At 42.8% G+C, this 27,264-nt stretch overlaps 1 protein-coding gene across 4 annotated transcripts in view; it reads left to right on the top strand.

The window, feature by feature from the left end:
* The window catches only part of man1b1a (mannosidase, alpha, class 1B, member 1a), a 36,869-nt gene extending 9,880 nt beyond the window's left edge, over positions 1–26,989 (top strand). The window contains exons 3-15 of one of the 4 annotated variants that reach the window (XM_078270750.1): positions 312–420; positions 963–1,180; positions 2,290–2,432; positions 2,623–2,741; positions 5,520–5,711; positions 6,373–6,521; positions 7,753–7,941; positions 8,481–8,671; positions 9,260–9,380; positions 15,414–15,608; positions 16,742–16,873; positions 17,418–17,505; positions 25,482–26,977. In XM_078270750.1, the coding sequence (XP_078126876.1) occupies positions 312–420; positions 963–1,180; positions 2,290–2,432; positions 2,623–2,741; positions 5,520–5,711; positions 6,373–6,521; positions 7,753–7,941; positions 8,481–8,671; positions 9,260–9,380; positions 15,414–15,608; positions 16,742–16,873; positions 17,418–17,505; positions 25,482–25,564 (1,929 nt within the window). In that variant the 3' untranslated portion in view covers positions 25,565–26,977. Of the gene's footprint in view, positions 1–311; positions 421–962; positions 1,181–2,289; positions 2,433–2,622; positions 2,742–5,519; positions 5,712–6,372; positions 6,522–7,752; positions 7,942–8,480; positions 8,672–9,259; positions 9,381–15,413; positions 15,609–16,741; positions 16,874–17,417; positions 23,344–25,481 lie in introns of those variants that run through there. The other 3 variants (XM_078270748.1, XM_078270752.1, XM_078270751.1) reach the window with 3 other exon arrangements.
* The last annotated feature ends 275 nt before the right edge of the window (positions 26,990–27,264 follow it).

Raw genomic sequence — 27,264 nt, 5'->3', positions numbered from 1 at the left:
TTCTCTCCTGAGATACCCTGCCTCTGTCCTTCCCTCTGCACTGTTGGGCTTGAGCTGGATTGTTTATTTGTGAGCTGTCACTTGGCTTAATGCTTCAGGTGGAGAGAGATGTTTAGATTATACAGGGTAAGCCAGACCAGCAAGACCATCACGCTTTTCCCTTAGCCACTCTACTTTCAAAAGCATAAACAGATTTGTAAGATATGAGAGGGGGGAGGTGTTGGAATCTGCTGACAGACGCTTGTGATTTGAATCCAGAGCTGTTGGTCATGTTTCAGTGTAGTTTAGCTTTGTTTTATATCTGCCTACAGAAATGGAAGCAGCTGTCTCGGCTCCAGCGAAGCCTCATCCTGTTCCTGCTGGCTCTGCTGCTCATATTTGGACTGCTCTCCTATCCCAGCATGACAGAGCAGTGGAGAGGTAAACAATGCCTGCACAACACTCAACTCACTGTAATGGTATTGCTGTGTGACTCGTTGAAGCTGATGAGTTGGACGGCCTGTGTGTGTTGTTTGGCTGTGATGAGAAATTGCAGTGAATTACTAAAATGCCACATGAGACGCTCTGATGGTTTACCTCTTTGTTTAGATTCGTTTTTGCACTCATTTGTGTTTGTGCACACCTGCTTGCTTAATCTCTTGTATATGTCTACATATAGCATATTTTGATTTTCAGACCACGTACACGCTAAGATGGCTAAATCTGCAAATGCTTCTATTTCCTTTTCATTATGGCTTTCCGGCCAAAGTAAGATAGCTTTTTTTTCTGGCACAAAAACTGAGCTTTCTGAAATTTATGATATATGTATGCCTGCTCAGACTCGGTCTGAAGCTAAAAGATGATATATGTATTGGCGCTCAGACTTAGTCGGGGGGTAGGGGTAGAGTAAGGAAGACAACTTTCTGTAGCCATCTCTGTGAAGAGTCTATTTTAACATTATGTTGTTCCTTCTGTGTGTTTAGGGTTGTCTGACAGGGAGGACTGGCTGGAGCTGAATGACAGAGAGGTGAAGGATATTCCTCCTGAGGTGAAGTCTGTATTGGATCAAGCTGAAGCCAAAGATCCACCTCCTGTGGCAGGGCCACATATGGGGCCAGCTGTGGATCCAGCTGCGGGTGCAGATGCTGTGGTGGGGCCCAAAGCACCAAATGTCCCCATTTTGGCTAAACCTCCCATTAAGGTTAGAGTTGTGTTTGTGTATCTTTATTTTACATCAATCAACATCAGTGAAAAAGTAAACGTGCTAGAGTCGGGCAAGATTGACACATTTGCAACTGCAATTCCTAACCAGAATGGATCTGTCATGTTAATTACAGTCAGACACATACACATAACTCAAGTGTCATAATAAAAAACAAAACCGCTGAATACAAACTGTACTTGTTACAATCTTGATAAATTCTCTTTAATTCAGTGCTGCATGTGAATTTAGAGATGACTTGTACAGTTGACCCTGTTTTGCTCTGTATTAGGCTTTCATATATTTGTAGCAATGGAATAATTAATGGTTTAATAAAGATGGTTATTTTTGACAAATGGACTATAAATTAAAAAACTAATTTAAGTGTGAGGTGGGTTCTTCAGTGACATCAGTAATGTTATTGTGGGTGTATGTGGATAATGTGGTGTAAGTTGTGAGAAGTAAAAACATTACAAAATTAATAAATAATCTTAACAAAGCGAAAGGGTTGCAGGCGCTGGCAGGAAGAGAGAGAGAGCGAGAGAGACTGGAATCTGGCCTTTTATAGCCTGTGGCACGCTGGGCCCAGGTGCTCCAAATCTGGCTGAATGACTGCAATCAGGCTTCCCAGACTACCTTTGAGGAAAAGCAATTAAGTGATGCAGCACAGCACAAACACACAAGTATATAATACAGGGGCCTTCACAATGTTCACACACACATTTGAAATTGAAATTTCACTGAATTCTAACCAAAAACCATCAATTAAAAGACACATACATGCCCACTTGTTACTGTATCAACTTAAGTGTGTGTGTGTGTGTGTGTGTGTGTGTGTGTGTGTGTGTGTGTGTGTGTGCGCGTGTGTGTGCGTGCGTGCGCACACACACACATCCATCCATCCATTACTGGTGACAAATCATTGTTGACGGTACTCTATTCTTGTGCTTGTGAACTTATTTCTGGTCCACACGTTTGAACTGCAGTTATGATTTTGGAACAGTCCAACTGTGGTTCAGTTTGCTAGAATGGTAATAAAAGATCACTCTAGATACCAATACTCTATGTGGACTATATATTTAAATACTTAATAGCTTATTCATCCACAGAATAAGACATTCCCAAACAAGAGAGGTCCACCGAGCCTGCAGAAAGATGGAAATATTTCAGACACAGTCGGTAGGAAAAAGCAAGTGCAAGAGGTGGTTCAAGATGAAGAAGGAGAAGAGGTGGACAAAGAAAAGATTATCAGGTGATTTCTTTCTTCCCGACTACAGAAGGTTTTGCAACTGTTAAGAGAAGCAGATGACATGTTAACATGACATTATTCAGAATATTGGAATCAAGCATTTTCCAGCTGCACCCAAGCCCTGTAGCCCTTGTTGCAGAAGAGAAGCAGTTATAAATAAATGGTAATATGGGTTTTACCTTTGGTCTCGCAGCTGGAGAGGAGCACTGATCGAAGCTGACCAGGCCACAGAGCCTCCACCCTCGAACAATGAGAAAGAAGCTGCGGCGCCCCCAGCCCCAGCCAACCCAGCTGACCCTGTCCCACCAGAAGGTCAGTACTGTATTCAAATTTTGGAAATGTTTACTAAGTGCTTTATAACATCAAGTAAACATGAAACCCTAACCCTGCAACCAATTATCCATTTATCTCTTGTTTGTTTTTCTAAATAATACAGAAATAGTTTAATTGATAACATGTCAGAAACTAACAAAAGTTTTCATCACAGGTACCCAGAGCCCAAAATCACAACTTCATATGTCTTGTTTTGTCTGACCAACAGTCCAAAACTCAAAGTTTTCCACTTGTTGATGTAAAATGCAGAAACCATAAGATTGTATTGTCATTATTTATAGTTCTCCAGCCTTCTATCATTGAAGGACAATTCCGGCACAAAATAAACCTAGAGGTTAATAACATATGTGTACTGAGTTGAACAATCTCTTGGATCTGTTTTCATGCTAATCAAATAGCAATAGCAAATAGCATGAAAACATATCCCAGAGAATGGTCGACTCGGTACACACGTTATTAACCCCTAGGTTCATTTTGCGCCGGAATTGTCCTTTAAGATCCTCTCCTTTCTCGTTCTGTTCCTTCTGGAAAAGATGGGGTGACCAGATTTCCCGGAACTAAAACCGGGACACTTTGCGTGTGACCGTAGCGCTCGTGCCAGCCCAGGTCAGATAGACACAGACAGATTAGACACAATTATGCCAATAGCACACATAGGCCTACTGCTCACAACATAATGGGCTATCTCAGTTAATATTCATGAATGTTCTTGGTATGTAGCCTACATATCTAAGAAATAATAGGCTATTAAAAGACATTGAGTGAGTTTTGTGTGGGACCAACTTTATTGTTCAGAATTAAAGCATTCTTTTGGAAAATGCACCCACTGAACTTGTGGAAAACTTTGTGGAAAGGTATTTTTCATTGCATGGCACTAAACGAATTATTTGGAACTGCTGCCACAGGCTTGAACTAAAGTTATGGTAACACTACATGTATTATGAATTCATGCATGAATTAATTAATGATTTGTGCATTACTTCATTCCTTTATATCTTATGAATCATCAGGAATTGACATGAGTTCATAGCCTCTCATTCATGACCTCATGCATGAACACATCAACTAAAGCATTGGGTAAGGTGGCTACATCATTATGCACAAGTTGTGTTCAAATCAGAATTTGCGCAATGATGACCACATTGTTTTGCAGAAAAATAAATAATCATGATCATGCTTAATAAATCATAATTCATAATGATGTGCCCACGTACCTAATGTTTTAGTTGTGTTGTTCATGTATGAGATCACACAAATGACTATGAGCACGTCAATTCCTGATGATTCATGGGATATTAAGGAATGCATTAACACATAAATCATTAATTACATAATGCATAATAATACATAGCCTACATCAATTAATTCATGCATGAATTAATGATAATTCATGTACCCTTCCCGTAAAATGTTACCAGTGTTATTCTAACCAACAACACGCACGCACGCACGCACACACACACACACACACACACACACACACACGCGTAATCTCATTTGATAGAGCAGATAGCTTCCCTATTGGAAACATTAATTCCATATATTTGTTAGAGGAGTGAATTTGCTCAAGAATCAATGTGTTGGCTGAAAGACTACTGTGAAATTATGCACAGGTGTCAGCTAAATTGGCGCGTGTGACGAGTGTCTGCTTCACATTTTCAGCAGGGCAGTGGAGCGGCTGTGGGTTGACTCTCCACGGTTCTCATGGGCTAAGTCCTAACGTGAAAAAGCTTAACGTGGTTTAATGTACCTAAACAACAATCAGTGATCACCAAATTTCTCTCTCATATTGCTCCTCATAACCACTGAAAACTGTCAAAAAATCTAACCCAAAGTCCAATTATTATGAACGTTATCTGACATTAAGCATTTCTGCTTCATTAAGGCTATTGTAAGGAAAAAGCTTAACGTGGTTTAATGTACCTAAACAACGATCAATGATCACCAAATTTCTCTCTCATATTGCTCCTCATAACCAGAGCAATATGAGAGAGAAATGTGGTCATCATTGATTGTTGTTTAGGTACATTAAACCACGTTAAGCTTTTTCACGTTTTTAGAATGTCCCCGTGCTTTCCACCCAGCGCTCGTTCCAGCGGCTCTGGAGGGACTGGTTAAAACAAGACAGATAAGAAGAGGCATTGCAACAATGTTTACAAATATAGCCTACATTGTAACGCTGGCTGCACAGATTATGCAGACCGCTACGATTGACTGACACACACACACACATTGTTAAAATCATACAATTTTGTTAATGATCGGGCTATAACAAGACCACGTTGGCTATGTAATCGCTGACAACTGGAACAATGTCATAATGGTTGGTGTAAACCTGGACATTTTAGCGTCCCGACAAGCTTTTGTCAGGACTCGTGACATGCAATTTAAAATCGGGACTGTCCCGGTCAAACCAGGATGTTCTGGTCACCCTAGGAAAAGAGAATATTTTAAACTTTCTTGCTGTTTGGGTCCACTGAGAAACCTTTCCCCTCAAGTAGATTCATAGCGTTGTCCAGCTCTACTGGTATATGCCTTTTTTTTCAACTTAAAATTTGAGCTTTTCTAACTCGTAGGATAAAACCCTGCTGTGCTCAAAGCAGCAGTATCAATGCATGGCACAGAATATTCCTTCTACTCAAAATAATGTGAAAATGAGACCTGCACTGTTGAGAGGGCATCCTAGAGGAAACGCAGACTTTTAAGATTACACTTTCATTTTTTATTCATTCCTTTTGTGGACCATTTTATTTGTAGTTTCAACAGGAGCTGTGGACAGACTGGAGGCAGTGTGTGATGCCTTCAGACATGCGTGGAAAGGCTATAAGGAGTACGCCTGGGGTCACGATGAGCTCAAGCCCATCTCCAGGTCTTTTGGCGAGTGGTTCGGACTGGGTTTGACGCTCATTGATTCTTTGGACACCATGTGGATATTGGGCCTAAAAGAAGGTATGTCAGTTATTCCCTCTCTCTGGGGGCTAAGCATTTAAAATGCTTCATCTGTTTGAATCCACTCACATCTTTTGTGCCATCTCTAAAAGGTAGCTTCGCATTTTGTCTTCACTACATTGATTTTACACATCAAAGGCTACTTGCAGGTGTTAAGTAGTACTACTACGTATGTGAAACAAGTTGTATAAAACCTTTTGTGGCTCCAGAGGGAGCTGTTTGAAGTCTGTAGCGGGGCTGAAGAGTACAAGTTTAAAAATGAAAAGAATCTGGGGGAGTGGAGTCAGAAAGAAGTGATCTTTCCAGATCTCTGTAGCCTGCTCCTTATCTCGGCTGCAGGCTAGCTTCTGGAGGCTACATTAGCCGCTACATTAGCATTCGAGTTGCATTTTGGGTTTTTGCGGGTGCCAGGTTTTGAAAACCAAGAAGTATGCATTGAAATGCATCTTCATCAATTTTTTTTGAGTTAAATGAGTGGAGTTTTCTGACAAAGCCGTGGTCGGGGGCCGTGTCTGGAGTTTGTTTTACGAGACCACTTGATCATGTCACTTCAGGCAAAACATCTTTAATACACCATGTTAAATTGATGTCATCAAATGTAATTCTTTTCTTTTTCTCTCTTTCTCCTTCCCACTCTTGTACTCTGACTCACTCGGCGTAGAGTTTGCAGAAGCAAAGGACTGGGTAGAGAAGAAGCTCTCCTTCGACAAGAACGTGGACGTGAATCTTTTTGAGACAACCATCCGTATCCTTGGGGGCCTGCTGAGTACCTACCATCTAACAGGAGACCAACTCTTCCTAGAGAAAGCTGTGAGTCAACCCATAACAGGCATTCTTACGCTCCCGTTTTCTGTTGTTCAGTTGTTTTAGAATAGCAGTCTAAGAGGGTTCATACAAACGAGCATGCAACCCACATAGTATTATCATAAACTACATTGTAGAATTGACGAGCTTCACTTTGCCTCCTCTGCCTCACTTCTGTGGCCAGTTGAAGTCAAGTTACCGGAGGCCTGTGTTACGAAGAAAGATTTGGGGTTACCGAGGTAACTTCAGGTTCAACCCAGGGTTTTGTGTATCACGACGGTGGGTCACTTTGTTACCAGGTTAAATCGCCGTGGTAATTTATGCTGAACACCTAAAGTGCTCGGGAGCAGGTTATGTTGGAGATTAAAGATCAACCGGCATAAAAGCACCACCTACTGACCAATCAATACTCGATTGATTACGGCGTCACTTTTCTTTGAAGATCCTCTGGAGCTCGGTGCGCGGATAGTGAGACGTGCGCTCAGAAAAGTTACAACATTTAGAGGCCGACAAAACCCTTTTACATTCCCTGATGGGTATCTTTATGAAAGATACAGATTTTCAGAGGAGGGAATACATACATTTGTCAGCTTCTTGAGCCGTATGTGTTGCCAATGCGACATCGGTTTGAATTATGTTTTTAAATTTATGTTTAATTTGCTCCCCTGATCACTTACCACTGCCAGGGCTGCAACAGAAAGTGTAATTGTGGTCAGATATTTTGCCGGAATGATGGGGCAGTGATAGCCTATTGATAAGTCTTGTAATTTACGCTTTTACGGGGTTGGCAATTTTTTGCCAGCTTTCCTTCCTGTGTTTACTGTAGCAGCAGCGACTGTAGCTTTTTGCCTGTATAACGTGTCTGTGTTCTTCATATTTCTGTAGGATTATCGTTTGCTCTTCTTGTGTAAAATATGCGGCTCTGGTAGACTTGTCCATATTTGCGATTGGTCATATGGTGCAAACACCGCCCCTTTTTATGTGAAGGCGCTTGTGGCTAGATTGGGAAACCACAGATGTTTTTGGTTTGGTGAAGATGGGTAACGGAAATAAATCTAGGGCATGTTGATCTTGCTTCGTAGTACAGGCCTCAGGTGTCTTTTAGATTTGTTGATGTGGTAATGTTATGTGTAAAGCTGTTTCATTTTCAAAATAAAGTCAATGATGCTTAACTCTTACAGGACAGAAAAAGTCATTCCGCCCCTCCTATAATTCTGTTTCTTCTCTCCACTTAAAGAAAGATCTCGGGTCCAGGTTAATGCCTGCCTTCAAAACTCCCTCAAAGATCCCGTTCTCAGACGTTAACATCGGGAAGGGAATAGCCCACCCCCCCCGATGGACGTCAGACAGCACGCTGGCCGAGGTCACGAGCATTCAGCTGGAATTCAGAGAGCTGAGTCGCCTCACCCAGGAGCCCCAGTACCAGGTCAGGACACCAGGAGGGCCTCCACTGCAGTCAAATATGCTCTAGTGTGTGTGTGTCCAATAACTTTGATTTGGCATTACTTCCAGTACTTTGAGATGGAGTGAAAGAAGATTGGATGCAATTTATAAAGATATTTGATGGAGGGTTTCATTTCAGTTTAAAACCGACATTAAGTACAGCTCGCAAACACTAGTGTGATTGAAGTGACAAGCATGAGCTAGGATTTGCTTTAAATCCATCATGTTGTCAGTTTATGAGTGATTCCAGAAACCCAAGCTTGCCCCTGAAGATTTGAAGCCCAATCTCACGTCAATTTGAGTAACTTCTGTCATAACCTTCAACCGCTCTGTGACATAGCTTTTGATGAGCCCACTTTCATCAAAGTGTGAAATTGCTAATACTTTTCCAATGATAAATGCCTTAAAACCGTATTTTTCAAACATATTGGCCCACACACCAGCAGTAAGTGAAGCGAGGCTGTTGGGTTCATTATCTTATGTCTAGACATTAATGGTAGACATTTTTTCTAACCTTCCTAGGAGGCTGTGAATGAGGTAATGAGGCTGGTCCACAAGCTGCCAGGCAAACAGGACGGCCTGGTGCCCATGTTCATCAACACCAACAGCGGCCAGTTCACACACAAAGGAGTCTTCACACTTGGTGCCAGGGCGGACAGCTACTATGAATACCTGCTCAAACAGTGGATCCAGGGAGGCAAGGCGGAAGACGAGTAATTCCAACTTTACATTTCTGGGTGGATTTTCTGTGATTGTGAGAGAAAACACTGGGTTTTAAGATGGAACAACAGAGCCATAGAAAAGCAAAACTTACTGTATATTCACAAAACAAGAATCACTTTAGAGACAGAATACAAAACATGCAGAAATGTTGGTAATTCAAAGTTCTAAAGTACCTAGACGCATTTTCAATGTACTTAAAGTAGTTAGGCTGGGCTTACAAGTTGCACCACACCAAGGCAGAGCTGGGAAATAATCCAATACTATCGTCAATTAAAAAAAAATTAGAGGAAATTAATTGTTGAAGTTTTTGTTTAACACGTGAAGAGTGATGTAATGCATTACATAGTGGAACTCGCTGCATTGCACTACTTTGAGTATTTTAAAAATAACGTTTCATGTATTTGCCCAATTGTGATATCATGTCAACACCAGAAAAATATATATTTTTTTAAGTTGTGATACTGACTTGAGTCATATTGCACAGCCCTAAACAAAGGCAAGACAGACCGACTAATCTGTCTAACACAACACTGACTAATATTTATATCTGTCACATTTCCTGTTTTTGTTTTGTCCAGCCTGTTGGAGGACTACCTTCAGGCTGTGGAAGGAGTGAAAAAACACCTTGTGAGACAGACGGGGCCCAGCAGATTGACCTTTGTTGGAGAGTTGTCCCACAGCCGCTTCAACCCTAAAATGGTAGAGATGCTCGCCAAAAGTCAGTGTGCGAAAGGCAGGGGGGTCACAGGCCCTTAATGTAACCTAGGACCTGCTGAAAACCTCAAAATTAAATGTTGTAGTGTTGTGTATGTGTATATAGTAGCCAACTTAAGGCTCTACACAGAGCCTACGCAGTAGCCTACGTAAGTGGTTTACGCCATTGTGAGGAGCTCTGGCGGTCATCCGAAACTCATAGAACCGCGGTTATTTACGTAACCATCGTTCTATTTCGTTTCTACTGACCGCCAGAGGCGGTGCGTTCAGCACCTGGATGGCTAATATCAAAAAAAGTTAGGAGGAATTGTTACCTGCCTGTTAGGGATGCTGCGAAGGTGTAGGAAGTACCGCTGCAGCCACTGGGTTATGTGGAACAACATTAACCCTGTAGAATCTAGCAAATGTGCAGGGTGAGGCCCATGAAGCTGCCGCACAAAACTGCCCACGATGTAGACACACTCCTGGTGGAGTGCCCCCGAACATGTGAAGGGCTTGGAAGACCACTGCTCTTGTAAGCAGGCCCCGATCAAGGAGTGACTGGAGAAAACTGAGTATACCCGGTATGGAGCATTGTGTTGGCTCCTGATTTTGAGCTTGGCACCACTTGGCAAAAAGCTTCCACCTATTAGCATAGAGCACATTGGTGGAGGGTGCCCGGGAACTGTGAATAGTCCGCACCACTGCTGGCTCACAGAGCCCTATCAATGGCTCTGGCCCTTCAGAGGCCAGACCCAAAGTTTCAGCCGAGATGGGTTCGGGTGCCAGATTTGGCCGCCCAACTGTGAGAGGAGATCCATTCTCACCAGAAGGCACCAAGGCTTTCCCTGTAGAAGTTGGTGTAACACTGGAAACCATACTCTTCCTGGCCATCTGGGGGCTATTAGCAGTATCTCGTGTCCCGCTGCAGACACCCTATCCAGTGTTGGCAATATTAATGGCAGAGGCGGGAAAGCGTACAGCAGTTGCATGGGCCATGCGTGTGCCAGAGCATCCTGGCCTAGGGGACTTGGTTCCCCGAAAGAAAACCAGAGGGGGCAGTGTGTCGTCGCCTGGGAGGCAAAAAGAACCACTTCCGCCACGCCGTACCTGTGCCAGATGGCTTGTACAACCTCTGGGTGAAGTCTCCATTCTCCCGGATGGGGGCGCTGGCGGGACGAGATCTGCAACCCCGTTCTGGGCGCCTGGTAAGTACATAGCCCTCAGGCTCAGCAGGCGAGGGTGAGCCCACTGCAAAAGCTGCCGAATCAATCCCATGGACTGCATGGCTTTGGTGCTCCCCTGGTGGTTGATGTGATAGACCACCGACATATTGTCGGTTCTGACAAGTACATGCCTCCCTACCAACACTGGGAGGAAATGCTGTAGGGCAAGCAGAACCGCATGTAACTCCAACACATTTATGTGCTGCCCCTGCTGCCAAAGATTCCATTGGCCTCTGACTGTCCAACATTGCCATACAGCACCCCACCCCTCTAGGGAAGCGTCTCACTACTTCTCTGCGGGAAGGTATAGACTCTGAGGGGACACCCTGAACGAGATACGTTTCTGTCCTCCAGGGGTGTAAATGTCTCAGACAGCTGGCAGTGACCCTGACCAGCTTGTGCCTGTGGTGAGTGGGGTGTAAACCAAGGCTGTTCACCCAGATTTGGAGGGGTCTCAATGACAGGAAGCCCAGTGTGACCACAGAGGAGACTACCGCGAGCATCCCCAGCAGTCTCTGAAACGTTCTGAGAGTCAGAGCTCTGCCTCCCCTGAAGTGCCTGACTACCTGGCAGATACTGCTGGTCCGTCGCTGAGAGGGAACAGCCCTCATTGCCTGGGAGTCCAGCTGGATACCGAGGAATCCTATCTGCTCACTGGGGACCAGGGAACTCTTTTTGCAATTTACAGTCAGCCCTAACCTGTTAATATGGGATATCAGCAACGCAGAATCTCTGAGGGCGTCTGCCTCCGACCGGGAGCAGACGAGCCAGTCGTCCAGGTAAGGGAAAATACGCATTCCCTGGGCTTGGAGTGGAGCCAGTGCCGCCGCTACACACCGGGTGAAAACCCTGGGTGCCAGCGAAATCCCAAATGGGAGCACACGGAGCTGATACGCCCTTCCCTCGAACGCGAAGCGAAGAAACTGCCTGTGGTGCAATGTGGACATGAAAATATGCATCCTTCAGATCGATGGTAGTGAACCAGTCGTTAATGTCAAATGCCCTGTAAGACCTCTATAGTACGCAACATGTGAACTCTTAGTACCTTGAGATGGTCATTGAGAGGCCTCAAGTCCAGTATGGGGCGGAGGCCCCCATCTTTGTTTTGGTATGACGAAGTACGTGGAATAGAAGCCACCGTTCTGTGTATGTGTCTAACAGCTCGATGGCTCCCTTCTCCAGGAGAGCCCAGATCTCCCGGCGTAGGGCCAGGACCTCAGTCGGATCCTTGACCACGGTCATCTTGACCCCACGGAATCCTGGCGGTCGGCGTTGGAATTGTATGGTGTAATCCTGGGACAGGGTCGTCGCAACCCAGGGGTCTGATGTTAACGCTTCCCAGCATCTGAGCTGCTGGCTGGTGAAGCGTCCGACTGCCACGACTGTGTGATCATTGTCTACCCCCGCCCCCTCCGATGCCTGGAGGGGCGACAGGCAGAGGTCTGGCCCCGTTGTGGAAAGCGAGGGGGTTGGACAGGATTGTGCTGCTGAAATCGTCCAGAGCGTCGCGTCACCTGCTGGACGGCTGGCTGTGGTACTGCTGTAATTCTGGATGAATAGGGCCTCTGTCCACTGGGGTATTCACGGCGCAGACTTGCAAACTGCCGTCTCGCTTGTGTAACCTGTACACTACGCTCCAGAGCCCATTGTGCTGCAGGGCCAAACGGTTCCCCTGGTACAACCGGAAGGGAACGGAGTGCCCTTCTGCATGGCTCCAAAAGCGGAGACTGGGCCAGCCATATCTGGCGTCGAGCGAGGGTCAGTGAGGACATAAGCCTTCCTAGCTCCCTGCTCATGTAGGCAAATGCCTGCAGGGAGGCATCACTTAACCTCTGAATAGACGGGTCTGCAGGGCTAGGATGAGGTGGGACATAGAATTTCCAATACGTGCCGGCGTGTCATAGCTCCTGACGATGGAATCATCAGTCAAGCGGCACTGCGGCCGGGGACAGCGAGCGTCTGGCTTGAGTGCTTCGTCAGGTGACAGCACAAGGGCCGCAACAGCCGGCTCTACATTGGGCATATTGCCTAGTCCGTAGCTGGATGCATCCACCATGTTTGCCAATGCCCTACAGTCACTCGGAAGGTGAGAGAGACGTCTGGGGTCTGCCCAGCACCTTTGGAGCTCCTCAATGTATGGAGCTGATGGTGGGACACAGAGAGCTGTTGACTGAGGAGGCATCTTAAAAAACGCACTCTGAGGGGGTACTATGACCGGTGCCTCATCTAACCCAAGGCACGCTAGTGCCACCTTCAAAATAGGCCTGACCGATGTCTGGCAGCAGCTGAAGGCCTGGCCTGCCCCGTCATCACCCACCTCCCCTACATACTTCACTTGGCCAAGAGTTAAGCTCTCCGAAGCCCTAGTGGAGAGGACATCGTCCTCCTGGCTTTCGAATGTCGGTGATAATGCTGGAGGCGGTGGTGACCGTCGTTGGGCTGTAGCGAGACCACTACCTACCCCTACACCTGAAGGCTGTAATGTCTGAAGGAGAGCCTTAATCTGTGCAAATTCAGACGTCAAACTGTCCACCTTTTGCGACAGGGCAACCTTTTTACGTTTGCCTGTACTAGGATTTTCACATTTCTCAGTCCGTCTACGCTTTTGAGGACTTGGGGCTGGAGGACTGTCCCTGTGTGGCGGAGGCCACTGAGCCCCAGTGGTCCTCCCTAGCTGAGCCAGTCTGGCTGACCGCACCGCCAGGCAATTCATGCACGCCAGCTCTGTTAGCCCCTGCCATAGGTGGTCAATGCCAAGGCAGGAAGGACATCTGTCGTGGCCATCATCTGGTTCAAGAGGGGCCCGGCAGTCAACACAGGTCATAAACATTGTCACTGACTGTCTAGCTGCGCCTTCACTCATGCTGCAAGCAGGCAGCCTGCACCGTGGTTAAGCGTGTCACACTGTCCCAGGTGCTGTTATTAATGACAGTGATGCTACAATATGATGTAGACAATCCCTGCTGTCTTAAGGCGAAAATAACTTAATGCCACTATATAACGTAGCGCCGTCTGGAGCGAACACACTCCAGTGCAGCAATAAATGTCAAAAACTGAATATCTCCTTTTGCTGTGAAACGGGATATGCAGAGCGGTCGTGAGGCGTCCGAGTGAGCACACTCATGCACAACGATTGTCAAACAAAGGAAGACCTATTTAACCAGAGCAGCGGCAAAAAGGGCCGCTTCCTAATCAACTCAATTTTGGGGTGGCTACACTACAAGCACGCGCCGCCAACCTTCGCCAAATCTCACGCTATAGCGTCTTAACAAAGAAACAAAAGCTGAGCCTAAATGGCCAGCAGCCCAACAGCGATAACGACTACAATAATAACAATAACTAGGAAATGATACTCACCGCGCCATTAACTTATGAGCGCGTACCCAACAATTGAAAAAAATAACAAAACGAAACAAAAAAAAAACTCTGACTGACCGGGAGAATTTGAACGAACGCAGTCAAAGCGACCACTACTGCATTCCGTTACAAGAAAAGAAAGTTTACGGGAGAGAATCTCCCCGTATTTTCGCCCTTCTCAGGAACGGCGTGAACACCGACACAGTTGACTACAAGTAACACAACGTTACAAAAATCGGTCTTACCTTATGTAATGAGTGCAATCGTGTTAAGGTGGCTAGTCGCAGTCTTTTGGAGGGCGTTTGGGCAACAAGACTCTCAGCAACGCCAAAACCTGTTTGAAACTCGAAAACCTGCTTACCAACGCGAGAAGATGCAAGAGGTCACTTCCTGGGTGGGCCTGCCCTTTGTGCCGGAGCACAGGGCATACGTCACCCAGGTCACAGGTGACTTTGTCGATACAAACAATCGACCTGCACAGGCGTGCGTTGGATATCCAGGTGCTGAAAGCACCGCCTCTGGCGGTCAGTAGAAACAAAATAGAACAAGTGTCTCCCCTGTGCTTTGTGACCACAGTCGGTAAGCAGTAGCAAGAAAGGTTTCCCCTCTGCTAGTGCTGAGCGATATAGAGAAAATCAAATATCACGATATTCTTGACCAAATACCTCAATGTTGATATTGTATGGTTGACTATTGGTGCTTTAACAAAATGTTATTTACACAATGAGATTTTTGATAAATAATCTCCAGAAATTATTAAATGACTTAGTGGGTAAAGGTAAATAATAGAACAGCTAGAACAGTCTGATAAGTTCAGAAAATGACATCACTTTACTGTAATGCAGCCTTTAAATCCAGGAAAAGACAACACTTACCATATTACAATATCCAAAATCTAAGACGATATCTAGTCTCATATCACGATATCGATATAACATTGATATATTGCCAAGACCTACCCTCTCCTCGATTTCATGTTAGCACCCGGAAATGAGTAGGAGGAAGTGTGACGCTGCCAAGCAGACCAATCACAGTTGTTGCCGTTTGCGTCGCTGAGACGTCAAGTTCCATTTCTGGGCAGGTGCATGTTGGGCTACAGCGTAGGGTCCGTATCTATGTGTACCTACATACGTACGTACCTACGAAGTGGATTCAACCCAGAACCATTAGTGAGGCTTTTCAACCTGCTGTGTTTTGGAAGTACAGCACAAGGACCCCTGATTGTCATAGGGTATTTCGCACACTGCCAAAACTCAATGAACCCACATCCCAGACAATAGCCACCTTGTTCAATCAATCGGCCTTTGTGCTTTTGTGGACTCAGTAGCTGTACAAGTTCATGTGCATTGAGTTTTTCTCTCCATCAGCCAGTCTAAATCAATTCCACTTCTCATCATTATCTCTCCTCGGTCTTGTCCCTCCTGATTGCACCTCTCTCTGTCTTGTCACTCTACAGGACCACCTTGTGTGCTTCCTGCCAGGAACCTTGGCGCTAGGGGCCCACAACGGCCTCCCAGGGGACCACATGGATCTGGCTGTGCAGCTGATGGAGACGTGTCACCAGATGTACCAACAGATGGAGACTGGGCTGAGCCCAGAGATCGTCCACTTCAGCATGCAGGCCAGTGATGGGCCCAACCTTATTGTCAAGGTATGGCTAATAGCAGAAAGGAGGCATTTGGTCATCTTCTTTTTCTTCTTCTTTTTAGCATCATTTATACTTTCACTAATTTTAGATAGATAGATAGATAGATAGATAGATAGATAGATAGATAGATATAGATAGAGAGATGTGTATGTGTGTATATATATATATGTATATATATATATATATATATATATATATATATATATATATATATATATATATATATGTGTATATATATATATATATATATGACTAGACTCAGTAGAAAGTGCAAAACAGTTTAAAAATAAAAAAGACAAGACATCACATACACCCAGGGCATACAATTTGAATAAATTAGAATTGCACATTAAAGGGTATCAGTGATAAGATTAAATAGCAAAGTGCATTCCACATTTAAAAGATATTAGAATAAGATATGTTTGGATGGTTATTTACAGGAATTAGGAGTTCTGATGGAAAGAAACTGTAGAAACTTGTTAATTTATTTGATTTATTTCGTTTAATTTACTTAAAACCTTGGGAAAACAGTCATGACCAGTCGTTCGACTACTTTCCCAAGATGGCGCCTGCCTGTATACGTGAACGGTACTGTCTTTCTAAACTATCTTTTTAATAAACTGTCTGTACACTTACACTTCTCAATGCTTCAGTTTACATGTAAGGACCTCATTATGCTACCGTGGAAGTGTGGTGTAGAAATAGCGATTTCGGTTTACCAGTGCCCCGACGACTAGCTTTATAAGCTAATTAGCGGTTTGGGCTAAAACTGGTCACATTCGATTAACATGAAAACATATTCCAGAGAACGGTTGACTCGGTACACGTTATTAACCCCTAGGTTCATTTTGCGCCAGATTTGTCCTTTAACTTTATATTTTTTGTTTTCCCTCCAAGTGTGTTGAAGGAGGCATAGAAATATGTTCCACTGCTGCCTTACTGTCTGCTATGCAGTCATACAGTACTTTTAAATTTGAATCTGGCTGCTCTTAACTTGTATTTAATCTTAAATGTAACTTTGCTCACTGATGTTATATATGTTCATCTTCTGTGGGACTGCCTGGTTGAATAAGGGTCAAACAAAAATCCTTTTTTTAAATTAATTTTGATATGTATTGACACCTTTTATCCTGCAGCCTGCAGACAGACACAACCTGCTGAGACCAGAGACGGTAGAAAGTCTGTTCTACATGTACAGATTCACTAAGGACCCCAAGTACAGAGACTGGGGATGGGACATACTGCTTAGCTTCAATAACTACACTAAGGTACTTGTAACAGGCTTATTGGTAGGGCAGGGTATCGTTCAAAAATGTTCTATACCCAGGTACAGTGCTCCGTGGGAGGTGTCGTTTGTGGAGGTGGCTAATGGGAGGGGAGGGGGGTTTGTGCTTTGACACTTTGGAAAAAGAAAAAAAAAAAAAGGCAAAATGTGCATCGTATGAGCATTTCTGTGTTTGTGATTGAACTTCAATAAAATTATCGGAGAGAAAAATGTTCTATACCGGTACCAATACAACACCGTGACTTTGATACCGGTTCCTAAACGATACTTTTTTCGATCCCAATTTTAGATCTTGGTAGAAGCATGCTGCATGCTTATTGGCCCACTGACGTTGATGAGATTTACTCCTTAGGTATTGAAATTGAGTATTGAATGACGAGGCATTTTTCGATACTTGAGACTTCAAAGGCAGTTTGGTCGGTGCCTAAAAAGTATTGAATTCGGTACCCAGCCCTACTTATTAGTGTAACTGAAATGACCAAAACATTGGAGTTTTGTATTCTGACCAAACGCCTCCACGTCTGCAGGTCCCCGGTGGTGGCTACACGTCCATTAACAACGTCCGTGACCCCGTAAACCCCGGGCCCCGGGACAAGATGGAGAGTTTCTTCCTGGGTGAGACGCTAAAGTACTTGTATCTGCTCTTCTCTGACGACATGGAGCTGCTCAGTCTAGACAAGTATGTCTTTAACACCGAGGCCCACGCTCTTCCCATATGGCCCTCCCCACCCAAGTGATGTCGCCATACAGGAGAAGTCTGTAAAGATCAGGCCCACTGGGTCCTGTATGAGTCAAACACTGTTGTTGCCTTAAGCAACCGGCCAGGCTGGACTGCTGCAAAGCAGACCTGTGCCATCCACCTGTACTTTGATATGTTTCCATGTGGAAGAGTTTAATTTTTATTTTATTTTTTTCTTCATTTTGCCTAAGGAAAATGTTTGTATTAGAGCTGGTCTCTAATGTAAAACACTTCTTTTAAATTAGGTCTGACTAGCTGGCTCCAACAGGAGACAAGAAGGGAAATGGTGGGATTACTTTGGCGACTGGGATAGTTCATGTATGTATGTATGTATGTATGGGGTCACAACAATCATGTCATGCCTGAGTTTTTTTTTTTTCCTTTGTCAGGTGTAAATCCTCACTAGTCCTACATAGTCAGGTGTCATGGCTGTGAAGGAGTCCATAAATGAATTGTGTTAAACAGATTGCTCTAGTGGAGGAGTGACATATTATTTGTAAAAGTCTTTACTCTGGCAACTCCCAGTGCACTTGCTCATGTAGAAAAATGGTATACAAGGAGTTAAGAGAAGTTGTGTTTTTTGTTTTGTTTTTGTTTTTTTATCCCATTTGGGATGTCCATCCCCTGTTTTGTCCCATCCTACGTGTTTAGGAGCAGTGGGGAGCTACAGTGCAGTGTCCAGGGACCCCTTTCACTTCTGAGGCCTGTGCCTTGCTGAAAAGCAAATGCAGCGTTTTCCTAATACCTACTGTGTATGTCTTTAATTAAAGACCTTAGTAAATTATTAGGACGGTTATGGCTAGTAAGCTTGCCATAACCCAGGAGTTACACAAATCAAGTTATTTAAAACCTTATTGGTGATGTATAATGCATCTAAGCCTGGCTCACCATATCAAAGCACTTTTTTGTAGCTTTCAACTACACTGACTGTAATGGTTATTGTCACCAAGATGGGACAGTTGAAGAACTGTAAAGGCCCCAAAATGTTTTACAACGTGTATTACTTATTGGGCACCACTTTAGCAGTGATTCTGCAGATACTGAGGGGTTAAATATGGTGAAGCTTACTGCACAGTCACACCTCTTTTGTGTTTTTAAGGGACGTCTTGTTGTTTACTGATCTTTTCATTTCGGGCAGCAGTGAGAGGGTAGTTAATGGGTTTAAGTCATGTTTATAAGACCTAACAGTTTGAGAGTGAAAGTATATAGAGGTCTTTTGAATGAATCAGGGCTGTACACATAATGCCATCTTGCTTTATTAATGAATGTATGTTTGAATTTTTGTTTTGTTATTTCTTTCAGTTTTACATTTGGTCATAGAGGAGCCCTTGTTAGTAAGTGTGTTTATATCCACTCTACTTTCCCAGTTTTGAGTCTAATCCTGGTTTTGATTAAATATGGGATTGTATTCACAATTGTTTCACATTATATGAAGGGGAATTAATTATGGCTTCCATGCAGTCTTAAATTTGCAGTTGCTGTGAAGTTAGATGAAGAAAAACAACAACAACTCAGTACAGTACGTTTCCTGTGTCAGGGACATTATGCATGAAGCCGTTTATTCATCCTCTTTTCGCAGACGACTTGTTTAAGAAATTGAGTTTGTTGAATTGTTTCCTTCATACTTGAAGGAGTTTGATTAATGCCGTGTAGCAATCCCACTGACTTCCTCTCAAATGTGACGTAGAGCAGTGTGGGAGGAGCGCTTGTTTTCTGTACGGCAACTGTGACAAATCCAATTTGAAGGACACATCCGGTGTACTGTAGGAGCGGCTTTGAATATGGCTGAACCCACACTCTGTTATTTCATGACTTTCAATTCTTCAGTCCAAAAAGGATCCACGTCTTGGAAAGTTCTTTTTACCGCGGTTTAAAACGGGCTGTCATAAATCACCCTTTAACCATCTCCTTTTGTTAATGAACTTCTGTCTAACAGAGAGCCATATACTGACCAATGTCATTGAATGTGCACCACATTTCCCAATGCTCTGCTGTGCCTATTGAAATGTATATTGTGCTACGGTGGTTTGGTTCTGTTTCTTTATTGCTGCTGTATCAGTGGTGTTTATTTGTGAAGTGCTATGAGTGAACGTTTGGTTCATGGCTTGTATTTTTTCTTTGGATGGGTGGGTGAGAAAACAACGTGGGTGTAAATATTTTTGTGTAAATTGTTTCTTACCTGTGTACTGAATCCAACCTGTGCGTCCATTGATTATTGAGGCCTTTCTGGAATTGGCATTCTGTGTCATCATGTCGAAAAATCTCTGTTTTAAGCAGGTCATTTTTTTTGTGTCTACTTAAGGCAATCCATCCAAAAATCATTGACAGTTAAACATTCATGGAGACTAATGTCTGATAATGAGTACTTTTCAGAGGTTTTTGCTTTCTCTTTGGCGCAGGGGAAAAAATGTGGGGAAACATATCTTTTTTAAAAAGGCTTACCTAATGTGAGGGAACATCTGTACTACAACTTGAAATTTATGGAAATGATCATGGTTAAATCCATTTTAATTTCTGTTGCATATAAAATAATTAAATGAGAGATTTATAACTTATTTTTATTTTCTATTAACCTTGAGTGTTAATGCGACCACATTCAAACCAGACTTTTCTTTTTTTTTTTTTTTTAAGATTATTTTTTGGGGGCTTTTCCCTTTATTTGATAGTGACAGTGGATAGACAGGAAAGGGGGAGAGAAAGAGAGGGGATGACACGCAGCAAAGGGCAGCAGGTCGGATTTGAACCCACGCCGCTGGAAAGGACTCAGCCTACATTGGGCCAACACTCTTACTGGGTGAGCTAGAGGCCGCCCCGATTCAAACCAGACTTTAAATAAGGGAAGAAAACTGTCATGAGGTCCTTTCATCACCCATGCAGATCGTTTGTGTGACTTTAAAGAAAAAACAACTGTGGGGACTTTTCAAATATTATGGTGCCATGTAAAATTGCCAGCGTGTTTACGGAGTGAAGTCCATGTCTGAAAGCGGCGACGGTCGCTTTGTTGGAAATGCAAAAAACTAAAACCATCCCATCACCAGGTCACACGGGTGGGTGAAGAAGCCAAACTGAATCTCTCAGTGGAAATCCGCCATACCTCCTTAACCAATTTGAATTTGGTTTGATAAGTGTAATGTTCACAAAATAATTATACATATGTAACGAAATCTGCCTTCCACACTTTAAAGGATAGAGCTGGCGTTGTTCTAGATTTTCTTATTGTCGACAAAGACCAAAACCAACATTCTGTCAGACTCAATACTTTGATTTCCTCCATTGGCTCCCACTGAAGATGTACATCTTCAAAAATGTAAAATAAAAGTTTAGTTCATTTTTAAAAAGACTCAGCAATTTCCAAAAACAGCTGGGTGCTCTAGTTTTTTATCAAATGTTACTTAAACAGGGAGAAATAGCAAATGTGTGCGTGTTCAAAAATAAACTACAGTGTGTGTTCATGATAATGAAGGAACATGTCGCCCATTGAAGCGGTGCGTGTCACTGATGTGTTTTTAATAGTTTTTCTGTATTTGTATTCTAAACGCATCATAAACCTGAGAGTTGTGCTACATTCTGGATCCACAGAGGGATATGGGATTTGTCAAGTCAGAACACAAGAATCATCCGATAAAAGACTCCACTACATTTAAAAAAAATGAATACTGCTATAGACATGAAAAAGCAGTGCATGGCAGGGTCTTCACATTGATCAAACTCTGCTCTCTCTGTGTAATTGCCGTTGTTATCTTTGGCAGAAATCAGCCTTTATGTCAGATATCCATGATCACCATTTTGTGTTAAGAGACTGATGGTAACCGAAAAGATAAGAGACCAGAAATGACTCGTTTAGCTCCACAGTGAGCTCTTACAGTAGCTATTTAAAGTCACTCTGCTTTGTCATTTCATATTCTCATTATTTCCACGACTGATTCCTCCACATTAAGGAAATTGGGCAGTCTAGTCTTTTTTTTTTTTTTTTTTTTATAAATATATAAAGTTTATTCTTGAGGTTGTATTGAAATCTTAAGGTTTTGTGAAACGAATGAATATGTAGGGTTGATGTACAGTATTTGTTTTGGTAAGAAGCATTTTGTCCTATTCAACTCTCTTATATCAGCTGAATGGCTGGATCTTTCACTTGTGATGATGATAATTAATATTGTGAATAATATTGAATCCAAGCCATAGCAAAATGACAACTCCCCTATTTGAAATGTATGTGGCTGACAAAACATCGGCAGAGTTCATCAGTTTGCCTGCAGAGATTGCTGCTTCAGCGCCTGTGACCCTGTGTCAGGGGCCAAAGACATGGATCAATATTGTTTTTGCTGATTCAACCGATTAATTGAGCCATGCTAAGAAAAAAAACACATCTTGACACAGTGATCACTTCTCTCCATGATGACCGAGCCAGTATGTTGGCCTGAAAGTCGATCACTTTCCCGCATACTTTGAAGTAGAGCCCGACCGATAAAGGATTTTTAAGGCCGATGTCGATACAAATATTTGGTGATTTAAAAATCCGATATATATTGGCTGATATGTTTTTTTTTATATCCAGAAACGCGTAACAAAACATAATCGGATTTCTTCACTAAAATAATGTAGTTTAAAAATAAACTTGTTTGTTTTAGTGTCACAACAGAACAGAGGAACATCAACATATATTAAAGTTCTGATAAATCAAATGTATAAAAATACAAACTTTTAAGATATGAAGCTTAAAGTCCTTTGAACAAAAACAATAAAAAATGGAGTGTTGCCAACAGGGACGTTGTAGAGCGCCGTCTGGTGGACAAACTATGCAACGCCAACACTCAGAACATGGTTGAAGGGTGTTTCGTCCGTTTTTTTAAATGTTCATTTATCGGCCATTATAAATGCAGATAACGATAATTTGGAAAATGCTGATATATTGATCGGGCTCTACTTTGAAGACATGCTGACATGCAAAGTATTTTAATTTTGGCAATTACTCATTTTCCACTTTTCTATACAAACTTTGAGTTTAGTTTTCAGAGCTGACACAGTTTTAGCAATTAGAGTATTGTTTGTACTTGTAATGCTTTGTTTGCAAAGGTTTGTCTTTAGCTGTCATTTCTGAAATCCCCGTTCACTGTACAGAAGACTGACTGACTGAGCACTTTGTAACTCAAGTTGTGGCTTATTGCAATGTTCACCAAATGCAAACTTTTTTCCTGCCAACTCAACTTTTGAATAAATCTTTTCAATGAAAGTTTTGTACTGTATATTGATCTGAATTGACTACATATTGTTTTAGAAAAGCCTGAAGAAGATTCAACGTTTCAGTATGCTTGGAACAAAGCCACGTCGTAGACTCCTCCTGGCTGCTTTACCGATCTCCCTCCACAAAAACTCGATGTATGTCTTGTACAAATGCTGGACAGTGTGCACTTTTTAACAATATCTCCGTAAAGGCATTCATGGTCCAAAACCAGATCCATAAATAAATGACCTCAACTCCATCCAACACCATTTGGTATGAACTGGATCACTGTGTGCCAGGCCTTATCAGCCAACATCAGTGTTGGACCTCACTAATGCTCATGTGGCTAAATGGGAACAAATCAATGGAGCCAGGTTTTGAAATGTATTTTAGCTGCTGATAGAAAATAAAGAAAAAGCTTCATTTGACCATCACTACTAGAGATTGTCAGTTCCCCAACACCAGGGGGCAGCAGAAGCCATCCATCACTGTCTACCCTTGTGTTGTCTTCTCTTCGACCATGAACTTGTTGTCCATCCAGGTCAAAAGTGAAATTGAATTTTTGGCTCTTTTTTTATGCTTTTGACACTTTTTAAAACGTTTTTGTCACTTTTTTCAACGTTGTTTTAAATTCATGGTCAATAAACTTAATTTATATGACGTTATACCTATTTTTTTTAGTTAAAAAAGCAGAAATTATGAATTATTTTGACTAATAGTTAAGATCAACTGGTTTATGTCAAAGTTTAGTCACGATACTGTTTTAAAACCATTTAAACATGTTTTTCAAATGTTATAAAAAATTGAATAAAACACCCAAAATTCAATGAAAGTAATCATTAATTTTACCTGCAAAGAATGTTGTATGGGTTCCATACTTGTCTGCTTGTCCCTCCCTCATTACCACCACTGAGGTGCCCTTGAGCAAGGCCCTTAACCTCCAACCAGCTCCAGTGGAGCTGCTCAGTGGCCAGCAGATCAGACTGTGGTTGTACTGGGCTGCTTCCAGGTATGAATGCGGAACTGTGTGAATGTGACAGGTCGTCGTCGTAAATGAGAAGGTGTTCTCAATCGACTTACTTACTCATGCGCGTGCACTCCATGATCCTTGTGACAATCAATATGGAATATGTCAGTAGTGAAATACATTGGTGGATTTGATGAAAAGTTAATACCAACCACCCAGCAGAAGAAGAAGAACACCCACACAGTATCATTTTGCATTGATACTAGTTGATTACTAGATACTAGATTGATATTAGTTTTTAGCTGTACACAGTGTGGGATTTACTGATACAGCAAAACGGTTTAGACTCCAAATATAATCCAACATTCTTTAAATCTTCGGTGCATAGTTAGATCGGGGGGTTTCTCAGGTTTATGATGCTGTTGTTAAATTGAGAGATGCTGTGTGAAACTAGTGTAGTAGTCTGTGGTTTGGCTCTGAGAGTTAGCTTGAAGCTTAAAGCTGCATATCACTCCCAAAAGAATATGAAGAACACGTTTTCGGTATCTAATTGTTGCCCGAGGGGGAATTTAGAGAGTTTTAGCTGTCTGTTAGATTTTTGCTAACAAATTGGGGACATTCCTTGCAATGTACTCAAACTTGGTAAGTGTTGCCTTGAACAATTTAGCATGGTGGTATAGCTCACTGTCTGTACAGAATGTATTGAATAAAGGTTGACTTTAAAGCTGGGGAAAAGAAACGTGCCTCTCTAGGTACGTCTTTTGAGTGTTTTCGTGATTTTTACTTGCAAAATGCGCAAAAACACTCATGTTAACTGTCTTATTCAAGACATTGCCATTCTGTGACTATGACTACATTGATGTGACGTGCACTCAGGGCACTGGTGGACTCAGGGGGTGCCCCCATGTTAGAAAAAACATCACAAAAGTGCCGTCTTGGATGTCTCTATGGTAGATGTTATGATCTTAGTTTATGTCTAGGGGAACTCGGGGAGTAACATAAAAAGATTACCCAAACCTTTGGGGTAAAAGAACCGAAGCGTCAACAAACCAAGTGCTGGGGGAGCCAGTGGTGAACAGTGATAAACCAACTAAAAATGGATCTCCAAGGCCAAAAACAAAAGGAGAATAAAATAAAAATGTCAGAGAAACCCACAAAGCTTCTTTAGGTAATTATTTACCAAAAAAGGTACCGTATCAAAACGACACCAACACCGAGTAGTTTACTGACAAACTACTAGCAGCACAGACAGAGCAGTGGCAAACGACCAGGTAGCCTACATTGGATATAGGAGCTGATATGCAGCTCCACTGGCGATCAGATGAAGTTCAGGTGTGGATGATCCAGTCACTTAGAGAGGGGCGTGGCAGACCTGAAACCCAGAGAAGGTAGCTCTCTTCTAAATAGAAGCCAGAGTAGATAAAACATGATAAATTGCTCTATAGAGTGCCCTTACAGTAGAGAAAAGTATACTCTAGCCTTAACATTTTAGAAGACCCAGTGCAGTGCCACACATGCTAGAAAACCTTCTGCACGCTAGTACAATAACTTCATATTTAAATTATTAAAATACAGAGAGCTACACTGTGTTTAGGTTTGTGTGGTTTCTTGTTTCTGTAGGGTGTCTGATTCACATTCTCTCCTCTCCATCATCCTGCCTTCAGGTCTCTCGTCTCCTCAGCGTAGGATGATCCATGGCTGGTGGCGGTGCAGACTCACAGAGCAGTGCCACTCCCCTGATCACTGAGGGTTGAATTCATCTGAGCAGCCGGAGACCTTGGCACCAGGCTGTGCTCTGAGCTGTTATCTATCAGCCAAATGTCAGCAGCAACCCTGTGGTCGCTCAGATGAGAAAGTAACAGAAAGACGGGGGGAATGAAGGACGGGAGGAAGGGGAGATGAGAGCAGCTTCAGTCACTGTTTGCCAAAATCACAATTGTTACATTGATATTATTTGGGAAAAAGTGGTTATTGCTTCATACATACCCTCCTCACCATTTATTCTGGAAAGACTTTTATTGTAAAATATGTGGAAAATTTGACTTCTTTTTTCTTCTTTGTTATTCCTCGTTTTTATATTTGGTTCCAGTAAGAGCTTAATCACACTTTTTCCAATCATAGTTTTATTTTGGATATGTTTTTCTGATTTTCTGAAAATGTATTTTCATAACATTGGCATTTTTTATATTTTCTTAATGAACAACCACAACAGTTATTACGTTCCCAAACGAAAGCATGGTCCGCCCTACTCTGCCTCTGATTGGCTAGTAGTCCTTCATTTGTTGGATTGATTAGGTTTAGAAAGGGTAAGCCAATCAGAGGCAGAGTGAGGCAGGACGGGAGGGCGGGACATAGCCGAACGCTAATTCGTACCTGAGCCAGTACCACTCAGCTTCACATGTAGCTAGCTAGCTAGCTAGATGGTCGGTTTTAGTTTTTGTGATTATCACTAGATTTATAGTATTAGTTACACATTAGCGCAACACGGCGTCAACTTAAAATGTTCCGTTAAGTAATACGTTTAATAGTGTGCCTGACTGCTCGTTCTTCTGGTAAATAATGAAACCGTAACCCTCCCAGTACTGCGAGACCGCCGGCGACGTTACGGTCTTTAAGACGCTGTAGTAGACGGCCTGAGGATGGGTACCATGTCACACTAGCTTGTTGGGAAGCGGCCTAAATAAAGTGGCAAACTGCGACCTGGGATACCACCGACAGACACTCAGCAGCGGTGAGTTTCAGTTTGTGTCATAAGTTTAATAGTGGTCCTGACTGCTGGCACTTAGCTAATAGTTTTGGAAATATACCCAGACGTAGAGGTTGCAGATTTGCATATCATGGAAGACAGAGGACTGCCTCTCTGAGTGCCCTCCTAGTTGTGCCATGAAATGCTATTTTGTCTTGTGTTGTTTGTCTAACCGTATGTCCTTTTCTTATAAATCACATAAGCAAACTGCTCATTAAACCACAATGTCTAATTTTCTAGTTGTGTACATGATGTGCATACATGCTTGGATTGTTGGAAGGAATGTTTGATGGAGCTAGGCTAGCAGTGCCCCCTAGTGTTTGTACTAAGCTAGGCTAAACATGTCCTGTACTGAACTCACTCAAGTACTCTAACCACAGCAAACATGCACCTGTGATTTCTATAATGCACAGACAGAACCTACCATGCCAAGCTTGAACCACTATCCGTAATAATAAATGAAGCCACGACTGACTTTGAAATGCAGACTGCTGTATTTCTGGCCATGTACACCATACGGTGCTGCAGAGCTCTGGGTGCCTGCTGTCTGTTTACAAAGCCAGATCAGACAGATTGGCTCTATCTGCTCGCCAACATGCAGTGATGTGAAAGTGCATATTTTAGATCCGTCCATCCACAGCTGCCATAAATTCAGCAGCTCGGCTAGTTGTGATCCAACTTCATCAAATAATCGATCACAA

Source organism: Sander vitreus, chromosome 16 (assembly GCF_031162955.1).
Source record: "Sander vitreus isolate 19-12246 chromosome 16, sanVit1, whole genome shotgun sequence".
Taxonomy (NCBI): domain Eukaryota; kingdom Metazoa; phylum Chordata; class Actinopteri; order Perciformes; family Percidae; genus Sander; species Sander vitreus.
The sequence above is the reverse complement of the archived record's forward strand: the minus strand, read 5'-3'. Positions and strand labels throughout refer to the sequence as shown.